This window comes from Vigna unguiculata, chromosome 8 (genome assembly GCF_004118075.2).
Source record: "Vigna unguiculata cultivar IT97K-499-35 chromosome 8, ASM411807v1, whole genome shotgun sequence".
Lineage (NCBI taxonomy): Eukaryota > Viridiplantae > Streptophyta > Magnoliopsida > Fabales > Fabaceae > Vigna > Vigna unguiculata.
Window position 1 is genome coordinate 35556870 of NC_040286.1, and position 19385 is coordinate 35576254.

The 19385-nt window shown below is 30.1% G+C and overlaps 2 protein-coding genes across 2 annotated transcripts; both read right to left on the minus strand.

Annotated features, from left to right (window-relative positions):
* Positions 1 to 2954: 2954 nt before the first annotated feature.
* LOC114195382 (phosphoribosylglycinamide formyltransferase, chloroplastic-like) lies at positions 2955 to 5961 on the minus strand. Its single transcript, XM_028085826.1, has 6 exons — positions 5719 to 5961; positions 4589 to 5147; positions 4205 to 4316; positions 3800 to 3976; positions 3576 to 3702; positions 2955 to 3285 (listed from the first exon to the last, which is right to left on the minus strand). The coding sequence occupies exons 2-6, from the start codon at positions 4992 to 4994 to the stop codon at positions 3172 to 3174; spliced, it is 936 nt and encodes a 311-aa protein (XP_027941627.1). The 5' UTR covers positions 4995 to 5147; positions 5719 to 5961; the 3' UTR covers positions 2955 to 3171.
* Positions 5962 to 10122: 4161 nt separating this feature from the next.
* Positions 10123 to 14795, minus strand: LOC114195381 (leucine-rich repeat receptor-like serine/threonine-protein kinase BAM3). The gene is made up of 2 exons (XM_028085825.1): positions 11929 to 14795; positions 10123 to 10852 (listed from the first exon to the last, which is right to left on the minus strand). Exons 1-2 carry the CDS (start codon positions 14537 to 14539, stop codon positions 10515 to 10517), a joined length of 2949 nt encoding a protein of 982 aa, XP_027941626.1. The 5' UTR covers positions 14540 to 14795; the 3' UTR covers positions 10123 to 10514.
* Between the last annotated feature and the right edge of the window lie 4590 nt (positions 14796 to 19385).

Below are 19385 nucleotides of genomic sequence, written 5' to 3' on the forward strand. Positions count from 1 at the left end.
TGAGATTATTCATGTAATAACTAATGCACCATATATTTGGTATTATTGTTAACTATATTAACTATCACAAAATAATGTGTTTGTTTAGATATATATAAGTGCAACCAAGTTGAATGAATTTTCAAAATAGATCTTTTATTATTCAAAATGGTAAAATATCATAACTACTTTCTATTGTATACAAATTTTTATAATAACAATATTTGAAGATCATATAATTGTCATTTTTGAAAGCATATATCTCAATTTCACTTGTTTAAATATGTAAGTGCAAAAGTTGAATGAATTTCCAAAATATATACTTTGCATACACAGAATGGTAAAAAGTATAGTCACTTTCTATTCATATTCTACAAAACCTTTTAATAACAAAGTATGAAAACCATATATGTATTAATTTTATGCACAAATACAAGAATGATGTATATTTTGTAATCTAAAACTATTATAACAATTGATCAAATTAATGATAGTGTTCTAGAATTCATTTCACTTAGTCCATAAAAGTATTAAGGTGCAAAGTTGACATTGACAGTGCACATAATTTTTAATTATTACAAAATTAATTTAATTATTCGTAAATGATTTCATGTAGAAAAAATAGGAAATTTTCGGGGCAAATGCAATGAGTGAAATATTTAAATATTTTGATCAAATAATTATTAACTATTTAATAACACTCAGTCAAGTTGAATCTTATTAAGAAATTTAAAACAAAGTTTACTAACATTTTTTATTATTAAAATTGTAGCAATAATTTAATATTTTTATTTTCTTTGCATCTGATTCAATATGGCCTTATATTTGAAAAAAAAAAACAAATAAAACTTAATGTTATTCTTTCTGGTTATTCTTCCATTCTTATTTTTAAGGTTGGATAATAAGACATAAAAAGAGTAAATGATTGTATTATCCCATGTTATTTCTTTCACGTTATTTATAATAGGTTAAATATTATTTTCCTCCTGTTTTTTTGTTTAATTTAATTTGGTCTATTTTTTTTCGCATTCAATTTTGTTTATATTTTGCAAAATTATGTTTAATTTGGTCATTTTCTTGTAAATTGATAACGGAATATTATACAGGTTGACACCGTGACCCGTTAATGAATGTAATTGTTGGAACCTTTATTGTATTTTGAAATCAAATTGAAGATAAAAGATGAAACAATATTTGAAGTGATTGTGTTTGTTGGTTAAATTTTGTTAGGTATGGCTAGTTACCAATCTTCATCGTCAGGCTATAATAGTTGGGGGGACAACAAATGTGTCGTTCTTCACATGGTGGTAGTTCAAGGAGAATGAGATTAACCCCATTTATACTTATGGAGAGATGACAATGTTAAGAATGACAAGAACTTCAAATAATGTTGGTAGACAATTTTGGAGTTGTCTTAACTAGAAAATTAGATTAATATAGCATATTTATTTTGTAACTGAAAGATTTATGAGTAATGACATTGTTGATGTTATTGTGTCATTCATGTATCCATAAACTATCAAAGTAAGACAAATAATGTCACCTTATACAACATCTCCAGTGTTATCAGTTTAAACAGTGTAAAGAAAAATGACCAAATTGAACACAAATTTGCAAAATAGAGATCAAATTAAATGCAAAAAAAAGAAAAAGATAAAATTGAACAAACTGAACCAAAATACTATTTAAACCTTTATAAAAATATGTAAATATATATCACTGGGCAAATAACTTATGCGGACACTAAAAAGTGTTTTCATAATGTCATGAAATATTTTATATTCTTCAAAATGTATTTTTAATTTAGTCTTAGCCGATATATATAAACTAAAAATATCACTAAATATATTAATTGTTTTACAATATAAATGATTACAACATAAATCAATTAGTCAAAGCATGATAATTATAATTTATCCTCCAATGATCTTACTTATATAACAATATTCAATTTAAAAGTTCATTTAATAATAATTAGAGATAAAAAGCTTCGGTTTTATTTATTTATATACTAATTGTAAGACTTTTATATCAACTGCATATAAAAGATGGAGAGGATTACTAAAACAAATATGTATTTCATATAATTTTAATAGAAAAATACTTATCCGAATAAATACACGAACATGTGAAACAAAAAAGTATTGAGTTTGCCTATTTATTTACTTTTTTCTATCTTAATTGCTTTTTGAATAGAAGTTTTTCAAAAAGATATTTATTAAACATGTTTTACTAAATAATATCATCTCAGATTTAAGTATACTTTATCTATAAAACTTTATTGAATTGGTTAAAGCGAGTCCATCCCATAAATAATTACACACTAAAATAGTATTTAAACGATGTAAAATTCTTCATTAATTTTTTCCTGTATCTTAATTTATATAAAGAATGTTTACATGGATTGGCCTCATATCCACAGAGTCGAGGATTCCCAATAAAGGATGTAGAGTTAAACACTGAAAATTGCCCCTCCTCAGGTATTGAACCAGAGAAGTCATTGTGAGAAAAATCTGCTGAAGTCAAGCCCTTCATGGCCCCAAGTTCCTTGGGAAGATTTTGGTTTAGGTGGTTCCATGAGACATTGAGATAGTTCATTATGTGAATCTGAGAAAGCTGAACTGGGATAGGGCCTGATAGTTGGTTTTGGCTCAAATCTAAATAGGTGAGCAACAAACAGTTACCTATCTCTGGAGGAATGGTGCCTGAGAAGTTGTTGACACTTAAATCCAACTTGAGGATATTTTTTAATCTCCCTATATCTGGAGGGATTTCTCCTGAGAGTCTATTTCCGTGAAGCAGTAGAATTTGCAAGTTGGGAAAGTTTCCAATAGAGGTTGGTAGAGACCCACTTAGGCGATTGTTTGATAGATTCAACTGTCCAAGTTTAGAGGGTGCAGTGTTTGTCTCTTGTGGAAGCCAACCACTGAGGTAATTGTTCTGCAATTCTAAAAGATCTAACTCAGGCAAGTGAGTGCAGAAAACCATTTGGTATTGACCCTGTCAAATAGTTCTGTTCCAAACGAACTCTCTGTAGTGTGTAGCATTGGCCAATATCAGCCGGCAAAGATCCAAACAGAAAATTGTTGAGCAGGATCAAAATGCTCAGCCTCCTCAAAGATTAAGCATACAAAAACCTTTTACAGCACTCAAAGAAATGTAAAAGAGTATCATATACAATATAAATGATAATCAGTGAAACTCATTGGGGTTTTCTCTGCTTTGGATGAGAGGAACACCATCTTCCCTCCAAATGATACGATCTTCACATAAAGCCTCCACCACCTCAACATATAATTGATGCTCCTAGATTTAAAAAATAAGTAAGTAAACAGTAATCAATTGAGTCCATCTTGACTGATAGGAGGCAAATAACTAAACTAGTCCAAAATCTAGTAATGAAAGCTATAAAGAAGATAAACCTAAACATTGATATTTCTCATTCCTTTGATAGGTGAGGGGAAGACACTTATACAAACAAAGAGACAATATCAACTAAATGATGACCCTACAAGTGCATAATCTCGTTTTAGCGAATTAAAACATAAACTAAATATTATGAATATTATGTCTAACATGATATAGTCTGCCATTACCTCTTTGAGAACCCTTGCAGCCAACTCTTCTGCAGTATCATTAGCAAGCACAGGGACCACACGCTGTGCAAGGATACGCCCTGTGTCATAGTGTTCGTCAACAAAATGAATGGTAGGACCTGAAAACCTGACCACCACAGAAAAATGAAGCACAGAAATAGTATTAAGAACCAGGTACAATAATGTTTCACTTAAGTGCTTGAGATATTTCATGAGAAGTATACCTTGCTCCAGAAGCAATTACTGCTTTATGAACCTTCATGCCATAGTAGCCCTTGCCTCCAAAAGCTGGAAGAAGTGATGGATGAATGTTGAATATAGATCTTTCATAAGCTCGGATCAATTCCACTGGTATCAGTTTGAGGTATCCAGCTAAAAGAACAAAATCTACCTCAAATTTCCTGGTTAAAAATGTATTATATGTTAACAATGTAACCACTCCATGAGGCAGATTGAAAGTCATCCTTTGTCTCCTTTCACAGATTTTGCCATATTTGAGTTATACTGGTTTCTTTATTTGTGTTTCAGCTTTGCAAAGAATCCTCACATCAGATTCATTAAAACAATAAAGACCCTGAAGTCTAAAAGTTAAATACAATTGCAGGAAACCAATTAAAGAAGCATCAGACCTTAGTGTATCAACAAGGTCACTTGGAGATAATCGTTTAGGTTCATCCTTTGCTTTAGGGAACAATATAACTGGGATACCATTATTTTTTGCATACTCTGCACCTCCACACTCTGGTAATATATGACACAAGAAACAAATTTTAGTAGACCAAGGCTCAAAATAAAAGGGATATCAAAAAATAGTCCAAATCCAAACTAACATCCCATACAAGACAAGGAAGTTTAGCAGCCACGCAATCCTAATCCAATTATCCAGTGATTATTATAAGCAAAGATTGAAGGAGATAGATACGCTTCTAAGAAAACAAGGAATTTAGCGAAGCTGAACGATGACACAAAAAGGGCAAAAATGATAGTAAAATGATATTAAGATAGAGAATTACCACTTTTATCTGTGACCAATACAGTAACATCTCCATGAAGAGACCCCCTTTTAGAGGCCTCGTGAATTGATCTAAAGTTGGATCCTCCGCCAGACACGAAAACTGCTAGCTTTTTCCTTCTCACTGTGACCCGAGCCCTCACCCCACGGTCCTCCTCTAGTTCTACAGTACTACTACTCTTACTACCCAATATTCTCCAAGAACTAGAATAGACTTCTTTGTGCACAAAGCTGGTAGCATGTAAAGCTTCAGTAGGGAAGCCAAAGGTCTGAGACCGGAGAAAAGGGTATGACGATAAAGAGTCTAGAGGAGCGAAATTTAAAGAGAACGGTTGCTTCACCATTGGAATTGATGGAGTTAGTGATGATTTTGGACAAAATATGGAAATAATCCGTTGAGCTTCCATGGAAAAACTAAATGTAAACAGAAATCTATTATAGTAGTTGATACTGTTGGCGAGGTTGAAAAGTTGAGGTCAGGAACAGGCAAAGCTGATTGGGGTCGAATGAAACAACAAAATTACAATCTTCACGACAGCTCTATGTATCAAGAACTTTGCCTAAATATGCATCACAAACAAACTCACATCAATTAGTAACTATGGGCAATAAGAAAGCAAAAGTTAAAATAAAACAAAAGTTATCCGCGGTTTTATAGAATAACTCCAAAATAAGAATCCCTTTTAGAATAACTCCAATGCGTTTGCTTATAAAAACAAGTTCTTCTGAATATAAAAAATATAACCAAGACAAGAAAATCGAGATAACAAAAGTACAAAATTTCAATTGTGGAAAACCAAAATCAGAAGCCTAGTCTAAAAATCAATAGCAGCATTTGTATCAGAAGGACAAACCCAAAAAATATAAACAGAATCTAAAATCACAAGCACAGTTTCAAATATGAAATACACCATCCAAAATCAGAAGCAACAACTGTCTGTGGGCAGTTAAAAAACCTTTTGGTATTATGCAGAGGAGTGTCGCTTGCAATGTTGTTAAAATTGCGAGTAAGATCGTAAATTCGCACGACACTGCAAATTTTCACTCCCCGATACTTATTCGGAAACCCAATCACTATAAAATGAGCGAATCCATGCGTCGATGATGCAAGCAAGAGAAAGCACCTCTCACCTTTCCACGTGGTAGAGCGGAAGGGGCCGAGACGAGTGACAGTGCGCACTCCTCCTCCGATAAGGACACGCCGGAAACGGAATGATGGAGCGGCGGCGGAGAGCTTCGCCGGGGCGGCGTTGATGGCGGGTGGTAACTTCCGATCTCGACTAATACTACAAATCGACTGGGTTTTAACTATTGTGTGCAGACGAAAGACGAGAGAATATTTTTGTTAGCAGTTTTTTACTACTTCGAAGAGACACAAGGAAAAAAAATATTATATCAATAATAATGTGTGGGAAAAAGTTGTAAAACTTTTATTTACCAGCGTAAGCGGACGTGTATACGCTTTTTTTAATATATATATATATATAATATTATATTTTATGATATTACTAAGATAATATACAAAATAAATTTATATTTATTAAAAATAAAGTAAAAAAATTATAAAAGTAGTTTCATAAAAAATATGTAAAAGAATTGTTAATTTTTAAAAGATAAATAAATAATTATAATGTAAATAGTAAACTAATGAAAAGTAATTAATAAATTTTTTATGTATTAGCAAAAATAATATATGTGTGTTTGATTTTTTTTATAAAAATTTAAGTTAAAATCAATGATATATATTTTCAGAATATATAATTAATTTAAAAATAGATTCTAAATGTAAAATTGAAAAAAATTAAATGTGAAAATATAAGATAGAATTTTTTTTATTATCTATAACAATATATAAAGGGGATTCTTAAATATAATAATTTATTAAATTTTTTTTGTGTTCACATTTCAAAATATCAATTTTACCTTTTAAATATAATAATTTATTAAATTTTTAAAAATTGACCATTATTCTTAAAAAACATTTCCACAATTCAAAATATCAATTTTACCCTTTAAATCTATAACAATATATAAAGGGGATTCTATTTTTTGTGTCTACATTTCAAAATATTAATTTTACCCTTTAAATATAATAATTTATTAAATTTTTAAAAATTGACTGTTATTCTTAAAAAAAAATTCCACATTTCAAAATATCAATTTTACCCTTTAAATCTATAACAATATATAAAAAGATTCTCTCTTTTGTGTCTACATTTCAAAATATCAATTTTACCCTTTAAATATAATAATTTATTAAATTTTAAAAAATTGACCGTTATTCTTAAAAGTTTTCTCCACATTTCAAAATATCAATTTTACCCTTTAAATATAATAATTTATTAAAATTTAAAAATTGACCGTTATTCTTAAAAGTTTTTTATAAATTAGATTATCTCTACTTCTTCTTTTCTTCTTTATTTATCAATGGTTATTCTTAATAATATTACAATACTATTACCTATTAATATAATATAATTATAGATTTACGTTTTTTTTAATCTTTTAATCTGACCTCATAAACAATCACAGAATTTCACGTCTCAATGATATTACTTGTTGATTGAGTAGAAGGTAAATCAGCATATACTAATTATTTAATATTAATAATTAGACTTTCGTAATTATTCCCTTTTATTTTTTATTTATAAAATCATTACATATTTTAAGCATAAATATTCAATCTTTATTTTTTTCACCAAAAAATATTACAACAAACATTTTTAATTTAAATTTAAATGTTTTAAGAATTATTAAATTAAATTGTTATTGTTTTCTATTGGCATCAAAATTTTTTATATTGTTTTAGAATAATTTTAATTTAATTTTAAGTAATAATAACCAATTCAGTAAACTACTAAATATATAAATCTATTTGTTATTATTAATATTGTGTGTTTAATTTTTATAAAAATTTGAGTTCAAATTAATAATTTTTATTTTCAGAATATGTAATTAATTGTTAAAATAATTATTAAATAAAATAATTGTTAAAAAAAAGAGATTTTTAGGATAATAGTTGAAGGTAAATTATTTATAAAATTATTATTTTTAAAATAATAAGTTATTAGAAAAATAAAATATGTACATACTTTTTTTAAAATAATTGATAAAGACAAAATAGGTGTTTAGAATAATGGTAAAAGATAAATTATTTATAAAATAATTAATTTTTAAAATAATAATTAAGGATAAAACTGGAAAAAAAAATGAACACAAAAGAGGATATCTCTTTATGTATAGTTATAGATTATTATTAAAATATATGTCTTTCATGTACATGTGTTTATTTCTTTTATGATAATAAAAATAAAAAATATTATTATTTTTATCACTAGTGAACAGATAGGCGTTGTCGCGTTTGTGTATTCGCATTTTTTAATTTTAAAGAGATTTAAGATCAATAACAAATATATAATTTTTAAAATAATTGTTAAATATAAAATTAAAAAAATAAGATATGTAAAAAGAAAGATTTGTAGAAAAATGATTAAAAGTAAATTATTTATAAAATAATTATTTTTTAAAATAACTAAGGGTAAAACGGGTATTATGAAATGTGGACACAAAAAGAGAAATCTCCTTTATTGTTATAGAAAAATAACTATGGGTAAAACGGATATTATGAAATGTGGACACAAAAAGATGAATCCCCTTTATTGTTACTAGCATAAACAGGCGTTATCGCTGTGTGTATGATTTTTTAAATATGTGATATTATATTAGTAGGTGATAATATTGTAATATTATTAAGTTGTTATATAAACTAAAATTATATTTATTTAAAATAGATTGAAATATATCAGAATAAATGAAAGAATAACCATTGATAAATAAAGAAGAAAAGAAGAAGCATAGATAGCCAAATTTATAAAAAGCTTGTAAGAGTAACGATCAATTTTTAAAAATTTAATAAATTAGTATATTTAAAGGGTAAAATTGGTATTTTAAAATGTGGACACAAAAAGGAGAATTCCCTTTATATATTGTTATAGATATATTGTTATAGATTATGATTATAAAATTAAATATAAATTAATTTTATAATTTTCTTTATTTTTTCTTTAAAAAATATGATTAAAATTAAATAAATAGTTATTTAAAATATAATTTATAAAGATTCTCTTTTTTTATAATTACCTATAAATTTTTATTTTTATTATTCTTATTTTACCATTTACAATGTTTATTTATTTTTTAAAAATAATAATTACTATTACATGTTTTCTATCAAATTATTTTAATAATATATTTTTTTTCATTCATTAACAATTATTTTTCTTTTTTATCTGTTTTCATTTTACTTTATTTTTAATAAATATAGTTTTAATTTGTACATAATTCAATATCATCATCTAATAATATAAAATTATATATATTTAAAAAATGTCTATACATGAAATTGAGATTATCGTGTATTTGTATTTACATTAATATCGACAAAATGATTATTTTAATTTAAAAAAATTAAAGAATTAAATTTAAAAAAAATAAATCTGGGACACAAGAGAATTCTTTCTGTGTTTCTTTCTGTATATAGATGTACAATAGATTATAAATGAAAATATATGTCATGTGAGTTTATAGAGAAAAGGCAAGAAAATACTTTAGAAAAATATCATAAAAAGGATAATTTTTGTAAAATAAAATTTAATATAAAATATCTATTTAGAATTGAACATTTTAATAAAAATTTATTTATACATAAACATTTTGTGATAAAAATCTATTTATAATTAAACATTTGTTATGAAAATAATTAAGTATACATATATAAAATCACTAAACTATTTTATAATATACTAACAATTTATCCATGTTTGACCAGTTTTAAAAGTTGTTATGGATAATATTTTTTACCCACAATGTTTATTTTAAAGCTTCATCCACACTGATTCAATACTATTTACTTTCTCTTTAATCATATAGTGAATTAAAAAGTCATTTAGTTATTGAAAGTATTGATTATAAAACTAATATTATATTGTTTTATTACTAATAGAAAATTCTTGTTCTAGTGAAGAGTGTGATGGCGATGAAGATTTGTCAGAATCAGTGGCAGACCGCCATTAAAGCACACCAAAGCAACCTGAACCATGGAGCAGTAATGAAAGAGAGAGAGAGAAAAGAGAGTGATTATCAGAATAACTAACTTTAACTACTCACTACAAATGATTACGTATGCTCTTAATCATCACGTATAGAACATTTTTTATTCCTATGACCACTTTGCACTCAGATTATCAATTAAAACCAGACAACTCTCACATACATTTCTTAATTAAAAAAGCGCAATGATTCCAGGTTTTAAAAGGTGCTCTGAGATCGTAATTTCTATTTTTTTTTTCATGTATAAAAGATATTTCTCAGTAATTTTGCCTTCAAATTTAAACATAAACATAGTAATTTATAGTAATTTTATAGAAAGAAGTATAAAATTGTAAGAAAATTGTATTTGTGTGGGTGAGCATACCCCACCAGAAACAGAGAAACAGAGGAGAAAGCAAAATGTACTTTGATTTGACATCTCCTAGGTTTGGTTATGCAGATGATAGATAATTGATGGAATATTATAAGGAAGTAAGTAGCAAAAGAGATGCAAGAACCCTAACTCCAATCCCCATGTATTGTACATACTCCTGTCACATTATCAACATTGCTTCTCTTTCCCCTTTACCATCATTCTCCAACTATACTAAATTCTGCAGTATTCCTACAACATTTGCAAGTCCCATGTTCCCACAACTAAGTGTTAATTAAGAGAAGAAGAAAAAAAAAAGAACCTTTAAAACTGAAATCACAAACTAGTTAGGAAAATTGACATCACCACCAACCGACAGCATTAACACATGCAAGACACATGCATAGACTCAGCTTTTTCTTTATTTCTTCTTTAACTTTTGCTTTGCTTCTTTGGTAGTAGTAGATCACTGCTTTTGGAATGTGTTTGGTTGCTTTGCTTGTGCAAGCATTTCAACCACTTCTCTCATGGTTGGTCGCTCCACGCTTTGTTCCTGAACACATAACATGGCCACAAAGTATACCTGCTTTGCTTCTTCTAAGGGAATGTGACATAGCCTTTCATCAACAATCTTCACCACTTTCTCTTTGCTCCAATTTGTTTGCAACTTGGTCCATTGAACAATGTCTACTCCTTCTTCTCCAAAATTCCCTACTGGCTTTCTACCAGTTAGTAGTTCTAGCAACACCACTCCAAAGCTGTACACATCACTTTTCTCATCAACTTTCAACGTGTACGCATATTCTGTCATGTAAATCAAAATCAGTACACCAAAATAGTTTCTTTTTCCACATTTTTAACTCAAAAGTTAAAGTGGCCATGCCTATGTATGACAGTACAATAAATGTCAGACTGGGGAAAAAGTGTAGCAGTATGTAATGGGCCATAATGATGCTCATGATGAGGGTAATGATAATGGTTATGATGATGATGAAAAAGACAGGCTCATTAACAGTTTTGGAGTCAAACTAGGGAAGAACTATATACTTTCAATTTCGAGTTAACAAATTAAATCTGTGGGAACACAAGGTAAATTGTTCAAATTTCTTTTTCTGGGGTCTTGAGAAAGTAAATCTTTGATCTCAATCTGGAGCCTTGATGAACGAGACATATGCTTTTGGTTAATGTGCATTTTTGGTGGCTGTTATAGATATTATAAAAGGGTGTTAGTAAAAAAAGAATGGCTGTGATTTGCTTTGGTTTGAATCCTGGTTTATGGTTTCAATGCATGCAAAAGCACAAACCCAGTTAAGGTGAGAAAGAAAGCAAAAGATTAAAGATTGAAAGAATCTCCCTTTGTATTAGTGGAGCCTTCGGCCAATCTAGAAATTCACGTACAAGTGGGACATGGTGGTCCCAGAAAGTAGCAAGTAAATGCTAAAGTCATAAAACAGTAAAAGAGATAAAACATTTTTTGTGCTTAAAAAAACAAACAGAAAATTATGGTAATTCCATTTTCTTTGACTTGTTTTCCTATGAATATTTATTTGATTGTTATATAATCATCTTTGTTGATGTCCATTCACCTCATTAACGGTCTTCCTAGCATTGAGAAGTTTAAATAATTCACACGCAGTTCTAAGTTCAAGATGTTGTATATAAAAAGAATATCTTGATCTTAATCATTCCACTTGGTCAAATCAATGATCTAAACAATGATATCCTCTGTCCCTAACCTTTTCTGGGAAGATTATGAGCAACAGTGTCTCATAAACTTGAATTTACTGTGTAGTATTTGAGTAGCCAATGTGAATATACTTGAAGTAGATATGATTTTGCAGACTAAATGATTAATATGTTTGAATGTTAAAATTAAGTACCTGGAGCTATGTAACCATAAGAACCAGCAATAGATGACATGCACTCTGATGTCCCAGTATCTTGCAAGAACTTGGCAAGTCCAAAATCTGCAACATGAGCCTCAAATTCAGAGTTCAATAATATGTTGTTTGACTTCACATCTCTGTGGATTATTAGAGGGGAACAATCATGGTGCAAATAGCAAAGTCCTTTTGCAGCTTCTGTTGCTATTTTCAGCCTGGTATCCCACTTGAGAAACTCTCCTCTTTTCCCATGCAAGACCTCTCCCAAGCTTCCATTTGGCATGTACTCATAAACAAGCAAATTGGTCTCTCTATTTGAGCAAAATGCCAGCAACCTCACAATGTACCTGTGCCTGATTCTGCCTAGTGTCCTTATTTCTGCAGAGAGACCATTATCACGAGAACATCCTTTGTTGATTCCCAACAGCTTCTTCACAGCTACTTGCTCTCCATTTGGCATGGTTCCATGGTACACAACACCAGCTCCACCTCTTCCTATGACATTGCTTTCCTTTATGCATCCTATGATGTCTTCACTCCCATATTCCAGTTTCTGAAATGTTGTGAGTTTCCATGAATTGGAGTGCCTCCTTTGCTTCCTGCTCTTGATAAAGGCCAAGGTTGCAAATGCTAACGAACAGGCCAACAGTGCCACTGCAAAAACAAGCTTATACTTCCCAGGAACACCAGGCTTAGCGCTGCTACTGTCTTGGGACTCCAATATAGAACTTGAAGAATGTTTACATGGATTGGCCTCATATCCACAGAGTCGAGGATTCCCAATAAAGGATGTAGAGTTAAACACTGAAAATTGCCCCTCCTCAGGTATTGAACCAGAGAAGTCATTGTGAGAAAAATCTGCTGAAGTCAAGCCCTTCATGGCCCCAAGTTCCTTGGGAAGATTTTGGTTTAGGTGGTTCCATGAGACATTGAGATAGTTCATTATGTGAATCTGAGAAAGCTGAACTGGGATAGGGCCTGATAGTTGGTTTTGGCTCAAATCTAAATAGGTGAGCAACAAACAGTTACCTATCTCTGGAGGAATGGTGCCTGAGAAGTTGTTGACACTTAAATCCAACTTGAGGATATTTTTTAATCTCCCTATATCTGGAGGGATTTCTCCTGAGAGTCTATTTCCGTGAAGCAGTAGAATTTGCAAGTTGGGAAAGTTTCCAATAGAGGTTGGTAGAGACCCACTTAGGCGATTGTTTGATAGATTCAACTGTCCAAGTTTAGAGGGTGCAGTGTTTGTCTCTTGTGGAAGCCAACCACTGAGGTAATTGTTCTGCAATTCTAAAAGATCTAACTCAGGCAAGTGCAGAAAACCATTTGGTATTGACCCTGTCAAATAGTTCTGTCCCAAACGAACTCTCTGTAGTGTGTAGCATTGGCCAATATCAGCCGGCAAAGATCCAAAGAGAAAATTGTTGAGCAGGATCAAAATCCTCAGCCTCCTCCCAAGGCAAAGAGATTTAGGCACCAATCCAGTGAGCTTGTTTGTTGACAGGTCAAGCTCAACCAGTTTACCATTTTGGCCAAGGCTTGGGGGAATTGCCCCTGTGAAGTTGTTCTGCCAAAGCTTCAGCACTTCCAAGTTAGGTAGCTCGGCAATGAAAGGTGGAATTTCACCATGCAACCTGTTGATGAACAAGTTCAAGAGGGTGAGTTGGTGAAGGCCTGAAAACTCATTGGGGATGTCTCCTGTTAGCTCATTGTTTGACAGATCAAGACACTTCATGCCACTCATGTTGCCTAGTTGGGGAGGGATTGAGCCACTGAGCTGGTTAGTTTGCAAATACAGAGTGTCTAATTTGCTGAGATTTCCCAACTCAGCCGGAATTGGACCTGTCAAACCACAGCTTGCAAGGTCAAGATGAGTCAAATTAACCAACTTACCAAACTCAGGAGGGATTCCACCATCAAACTGATTGTAGTATCCCAAGAAAAGCTGTGTCAGGTTAGTGAGATTCCCAAGCTCAGATGGTATGACACCCCTCAAATCATTTCCGGCAAGAGACAGAAAGTTGAGCTGAACCATGTCTCCATAGCTTGGAGGGATCTCACCATAGAAAAAATTCCCGCCAAAATTCAAGGTATTGAGCTTGGGGAGCTGACTGACACCAAGAGGGAGGGAGCAGTTGAACTCGTTGTCATAAGCATCAAGCACCTCAAGCTCTTTCAACATAGAGAACTCCCAATTCATGTCTCCACTGAACTTATTGGCAGATATGTTGAGGAATCTCAGCCCCGCCAGCTTGTGAATATCACTAGGGAACCCTCCTGAGAAGCCATTCCCAGCAAGTGAAACACTCTCAAGGCTCCTGAGTCCTGTGATGGAAGGTGAAAGTGTGCCAGAAAGGTTGAAGTTGGTTATGTCCAATGACACCACTGACCTATTCTTTTGGTCACACTCAATGCCCTCCCAAGTGCAAAGGGACACACTATTAGTCATGTCCCAGCTTCTGAGAGAATCAGTGTTTGCCTCAAAATCTTGTTTGAGGGAGACCAAGATAGAGGCTTGCCTTCTCAGAGACATGGGAAGAGAGAAAACAGAAGCAAAGCACAAAAGGAGTGGTACAAGTACAAGGCCAAGAGTTGAAGTTCCCATTTTTGGGATAACTGGCTTACAAGTTAAGGAAGTGCAGTTGGAATAATAGCAATATCATAGAGTTGTGCTGAATATGAAGTAGCAGATGGTGAGAGAGAAAGAGAGAGAGAGAGAGAGAAAGAGAAAGAGTGCGTGTGAGAAGTGTTATGTGTTGTAATGTTAAGAGCTCAGAGGTAACAGTGTAGCAGCATCCTATGTCCTCTTCTCTTCTCTTTCCCCTCTCTTCTTTTCTCCCACACAAGCATACATACATACACACTACTTTGGTGTCATCTTTAGCTTTTAAAAAGCAAAAGTAAAAGCAGTGTTTGGATAGAAAATGCTTATAACCATGGACCGTTTCACAACCCAGTTAATTTTTTTTTTTCCCTTTTGTTTGTGTTCTGTCGGTTTTTGAGCCTAGTAGCTCCATTGCCTTTAGCTTTTTCTTTGTTGTTTTGTTTATTCATAAACCAAGTCCACCAGAGCTGCTGATGAATCAGATTTGGATGATAGGATGTAATCTTAGACCAAATTATAGATACCAATCATGGGCAAGAATAAATTGATACAATGTGCATGCTGAGTGTACCTTCATTTTTTTTTTATTTTCTGGATTTTGAAAAAGAGAATGTGGTGGGGTGTCATGAATGGAACTTAATTTCTATTATAAAAAAGAGAGACAAATAACCACGATTAAGCCCTATATATATAGCCATAGAAGCCACTGTACTGTGTCATACACCATCTATTTCATAGGGCTAAATTATTGAATAAGGACACCTGAATGATTTTGCAGAAAAAAGGCACATCTCTTAGACACTCACAGGAATTGTACTTATGTAACTTCTTTGTGTTCATAGTGAGATGAATTAACTGATGTGACGAAAACAATGAAAAAATAACATGGCATGTATGAATATAGCACTAGATGTGACTAACATGTTGCACAAACGGAGAAAGAAATTTCTGAGCAACCTATTTTTAGGCAATTCGATCCATTGGTGCTTGAAAACACAGTTCAATTGATGTTAGCAATCAGAACAACACATTGTAGCAGCACGTGTTCACTTTGGCATGTCCAAAAGTTTGCTTATTTAGAGCATCATTCATTTAAGTCAAGGAAAGAAAAAAAGAAAAGCTATTTTCAGTACAGTTATGCTGAATCAGAAGATGAAGTTAGGAATCATCTTTCAAACAGATGGGGGGTGGTTGGTTCTTCTGCACAAATTACGTCACGAGTGATCTAAAAAAAGACACAAAAAAAAAGGAAAAGGGAATGAAAATTAAAGCGTGTGATGGGGTTGATCTGGCTACATTAAAAATCCAACTTTTAAGAACTTGCTATGATGTAGCAATCAGGTCATCAATTCACCAATCAATACATCATGGTATGAGAGACCCAATTGCTGAATTGAGAAAGCAAATCTTAGAAACTTATGTTGAATTTTCTTTTTCTGGGGTTTTGAGAAAGTGAATCTTAGTTTCCACTTCCCAATCCCTGTCAGCTCCTCCCTCAAAAAATGAAACTTGGAAGAAAAAAAAAATGGTTTTTTGTATATGAAGTGAGTGGTAGCCAACTCATAGAATGCAAGAGACAATGTTGATGACTGAATAATGAGGATATGAGGATGCAAGAAAGTAACCTTGGTCAGCTCATAAACTCCAACCATTGGTCCCCTCCACACTTTTCTTTCTTTCTTTGTATTTACCTTTGTCACATACATGGAAGTATAACAAAAAATACTGTTATTTATGAAAATATAGTGAGAAGAGTGATATTTTATATTTGTTTAAATATAATCATGATACGTAAAAAGAAAATTGTATTACAGACATAAAACTAAAAAATTGAAAGGGAAGAACAGTGTTGTACAAGGAGGGTCAGTGGTTGTTTTTTAACCCTTTCGCTTTACACCGTAACGTGAAAAAGAAAAGGCAAAGCCATCGATTCTTCTTTTGAGACAGTGTTGGATCCATCATGCTGATCTTTTAATGCCTCTCCCTTGTGAATACAAGTGTAGGTCTAAAATTATATCTCTTTGGATATTTAAAAATTCATAGGCTTAGATTTTTTTATCAGACTCATCTTTTATTTTTATTGGTGTTTGATTATTTTTCTAAAAATATTCATGATTGTTTCATGTGAAACCGTTTTACTTTTATTTTAAAAATGACAAAATGGATGAAGTATGTCTGGATTTGAAATTACTGCTAATATATCTGATATTGACCGTAATTTACAAGAACATTACGTAGTCTTAGTAAGAGGGGGAGGGTTAAAGAGTTACCCGATGTGAGATATTATATTGTTCAGGGAACCCTAAATGTTGTCGGAGTAAATGATCGTCAACAAGGTCATTATAGTGTGTTGTAAATTCTTATCCAAAACTTGTATCATTTGAAAATGTCACGGGAATCGCTAGAAACATGTAAAGTGTATGGCTAACCCAATAACAAAGTTTCTTAAGGCTCGATCCATGAGTTCACTAAATTTTGACAAATAAAATTTATTTTTTTAATTTATTAATTAATTTTGACTCTTGGACTAGAAATGTGATGTCAGTTCTTTTTTTCAAAATAAATTTAAAATTTATGTATTGTATTACTTTAAAAATGTAGAAAAGAAATATTGGAGACATTAGATAGTGATGGGAAAACATTATGGACCCATAAAAAGAATTGTTTGTTTTGTTGTGTTTAGGGTAGTGGAATTAGGACCCATTGGAGGCATTAAGCCACTAAAACATAAGTGGTTTAGTTACACTTTGTGCTTCACTTGGAGATTTTGGAAGATCCATGCATGTCCTTATCCAACTGGTTAACCTTGTTTTCAATTATTATTTCTGCATAATAAATTCCAAAGTGCTCTTCTCTACAATTCACAATCACATTATTCTAATCAATAAATTCCACATGTCAATCCCAAAATTCAATCTTCTTTAGTATGCTTCAATTTCCATTTTGGGTGAAAACAATCTTTCACTTCTTTATATTCTAACCCAATTAAATCAGTGAAAGATGAATCCTTCAAATACTCATAAGTTACGTTGGTAAGAAAATTATATTACTATTATTACCGAATATACAATGTTTGTTCACATATTCTAAATTCTGCATCATTATTAAATATTGAATTAAATATATTTTTGTCTCTTAATTTTTAGTGAAAATTAAAATTAGTTTTTTTTTGAAATTTTAAACTAATTTAGTCCTCCATCTTTAAAATCTAGATAAATTTAGTCTTTTTAATAAAATTTTGTTAAGTTAATTTAACGTTTTATACTCGTTTTTTAGCTAACATTAAAGTAAAAATGAGTCAAATGATGTAAATAACTGAAATACTATCATGAAAATTGTTTAAAATGTTAAATAAACTTAAAAAAATATGGTTAAAATGACTAAATACACAAATTTTTAAAATTGGGAACTAAATTGATATAAAATTTTGAAGAGAGATTAATTTCAATTTTCACTAAAAATTAGAGGACAAAACATATTTAACCCTTAAATAATTTAATAAAAAATTATACAAATATTGTCATTTCTTTATTGATGTAAAAAATATCGAAAAAAATGATAGTATGTAAATTATATATTATTTTCGTTATACGTCATCATCATTATTGTTATATTATTGTATAAACATCAGTATGAATAAAATATTTTTTAAATATTTTATCAGCAATTTGTGTCTATATTTTAAAAAGTGATAATCGTACATTTTTCTATTTGATTATTTTTATTTTGTGAATTTTATCATTTAATCTTTTTCTTTTATATTTTTCAATTTTACCTATTGTTCTCGTTTATTAAATATATAACAAAATAAAAGATGCTATTTTATCATAATTTTATTTTAGAATAACGTGGTTTGTTTCCAACATGACTAAACTAACTTAATATGTGGAGGAAAAAAATGGGTGATAAAATACAGAAAAATTAAAAAGTTGTGAGTAAATTACGTGGAATGGTACAATTAAAAAAGTAATAATTAAATAGTAAAATAAGAGAAGATAGGGTTTGGTTTAATGGAAGTGATGTTTATCCTTCACCACACTTCTTCGCACAGATTGTGGGGCTACTTTAATAATTTTTATTTATTTTTTACTTTTTATTATTCTTTGCTACATCAATGAATAGGTTTTGTCACTAATTTAGTGCAACCTTTTTCATTTATGGGAATGAATAAATTGTGTTTTAGCTTAAAACTTTTATTCTTACTATTTTTCATTTTTATTATACATGGTAAGTCACGAAAATATAATTTTTTAAGGCATGCTTAAAATTTAAATAAATTTTTTTATAATTATTTTTTTACTTTTTAACAAAAAAAAAAAAAACAAGATCAAAACATTTTTGTAGCACCGTTAAAAGATCATAAATAGAGTTTTTACTTTTGTTTATCTTATATTTTAATACAATGTCAAAATTCAGATTTTATTGTTATTATTTATCCCATGTGTATACAAAGATTCACATCACACCTTGTAAAACAACGATAAAGAAAGAGAGGAAATGAGAAAGAATTCGTAACAATGAGTTTTAAAAAAATTTAATCATCTAATATATATATATATATATATATATATATATATATATATATATATATATATATATATATATATATATATATATATAAAATATGCATCGATCTAAAAATAAAATATAATCATCTAAAAAAAAGAAATATTAATATTAATATTATTATATATTAATACATTATTAATTTTAATAAAGTTATGTATGTTTTATTTATTTTGAAAATATATTATGTTAGTTAATTTTTTATATTTTTATTATTTAATTTATCTTTAGCGTTTATTTTTTTATACTTATGTTATTGAATTTATTTTATTTATATATT

Coding starts and splice junctions, on each gene's coding strand:
- LOC114195381 (XM_028085825.1), bottom strand. CDS start 14,539: ATGGGAACTTCAACTCTTGGCCTTGTACTTGTACCACTCCTTTTGTGC. Junction 10,853..11,928: donor TTATGGTTACATAGCTCCAG/GTACTTAATTTT, acceptor TTTACATGACAG/AATATGCGTACACGTTGAAA.
- LOC114195382 (XM_028085826.1), bottom strand. CDS start 4,994: ATGGAAGCTCAACGGATTATTTCCATATTTTGTCCAAAATCATCACTA. Junction 4,317..4,588: donor ATTGGTCACAGATAAAAGTG/GTAATTCTCTAT, acceptor ATATATTACCAG/AGTGTGGAGGTGCAGAGTAT. Junction 3,703..3,799: donor GTAATTGCTTCTGGAGCAAG/GTATACTTCTCA, acceptor TGTGGTGGTCAG/GTTTTCAGGTCCTACCATTC.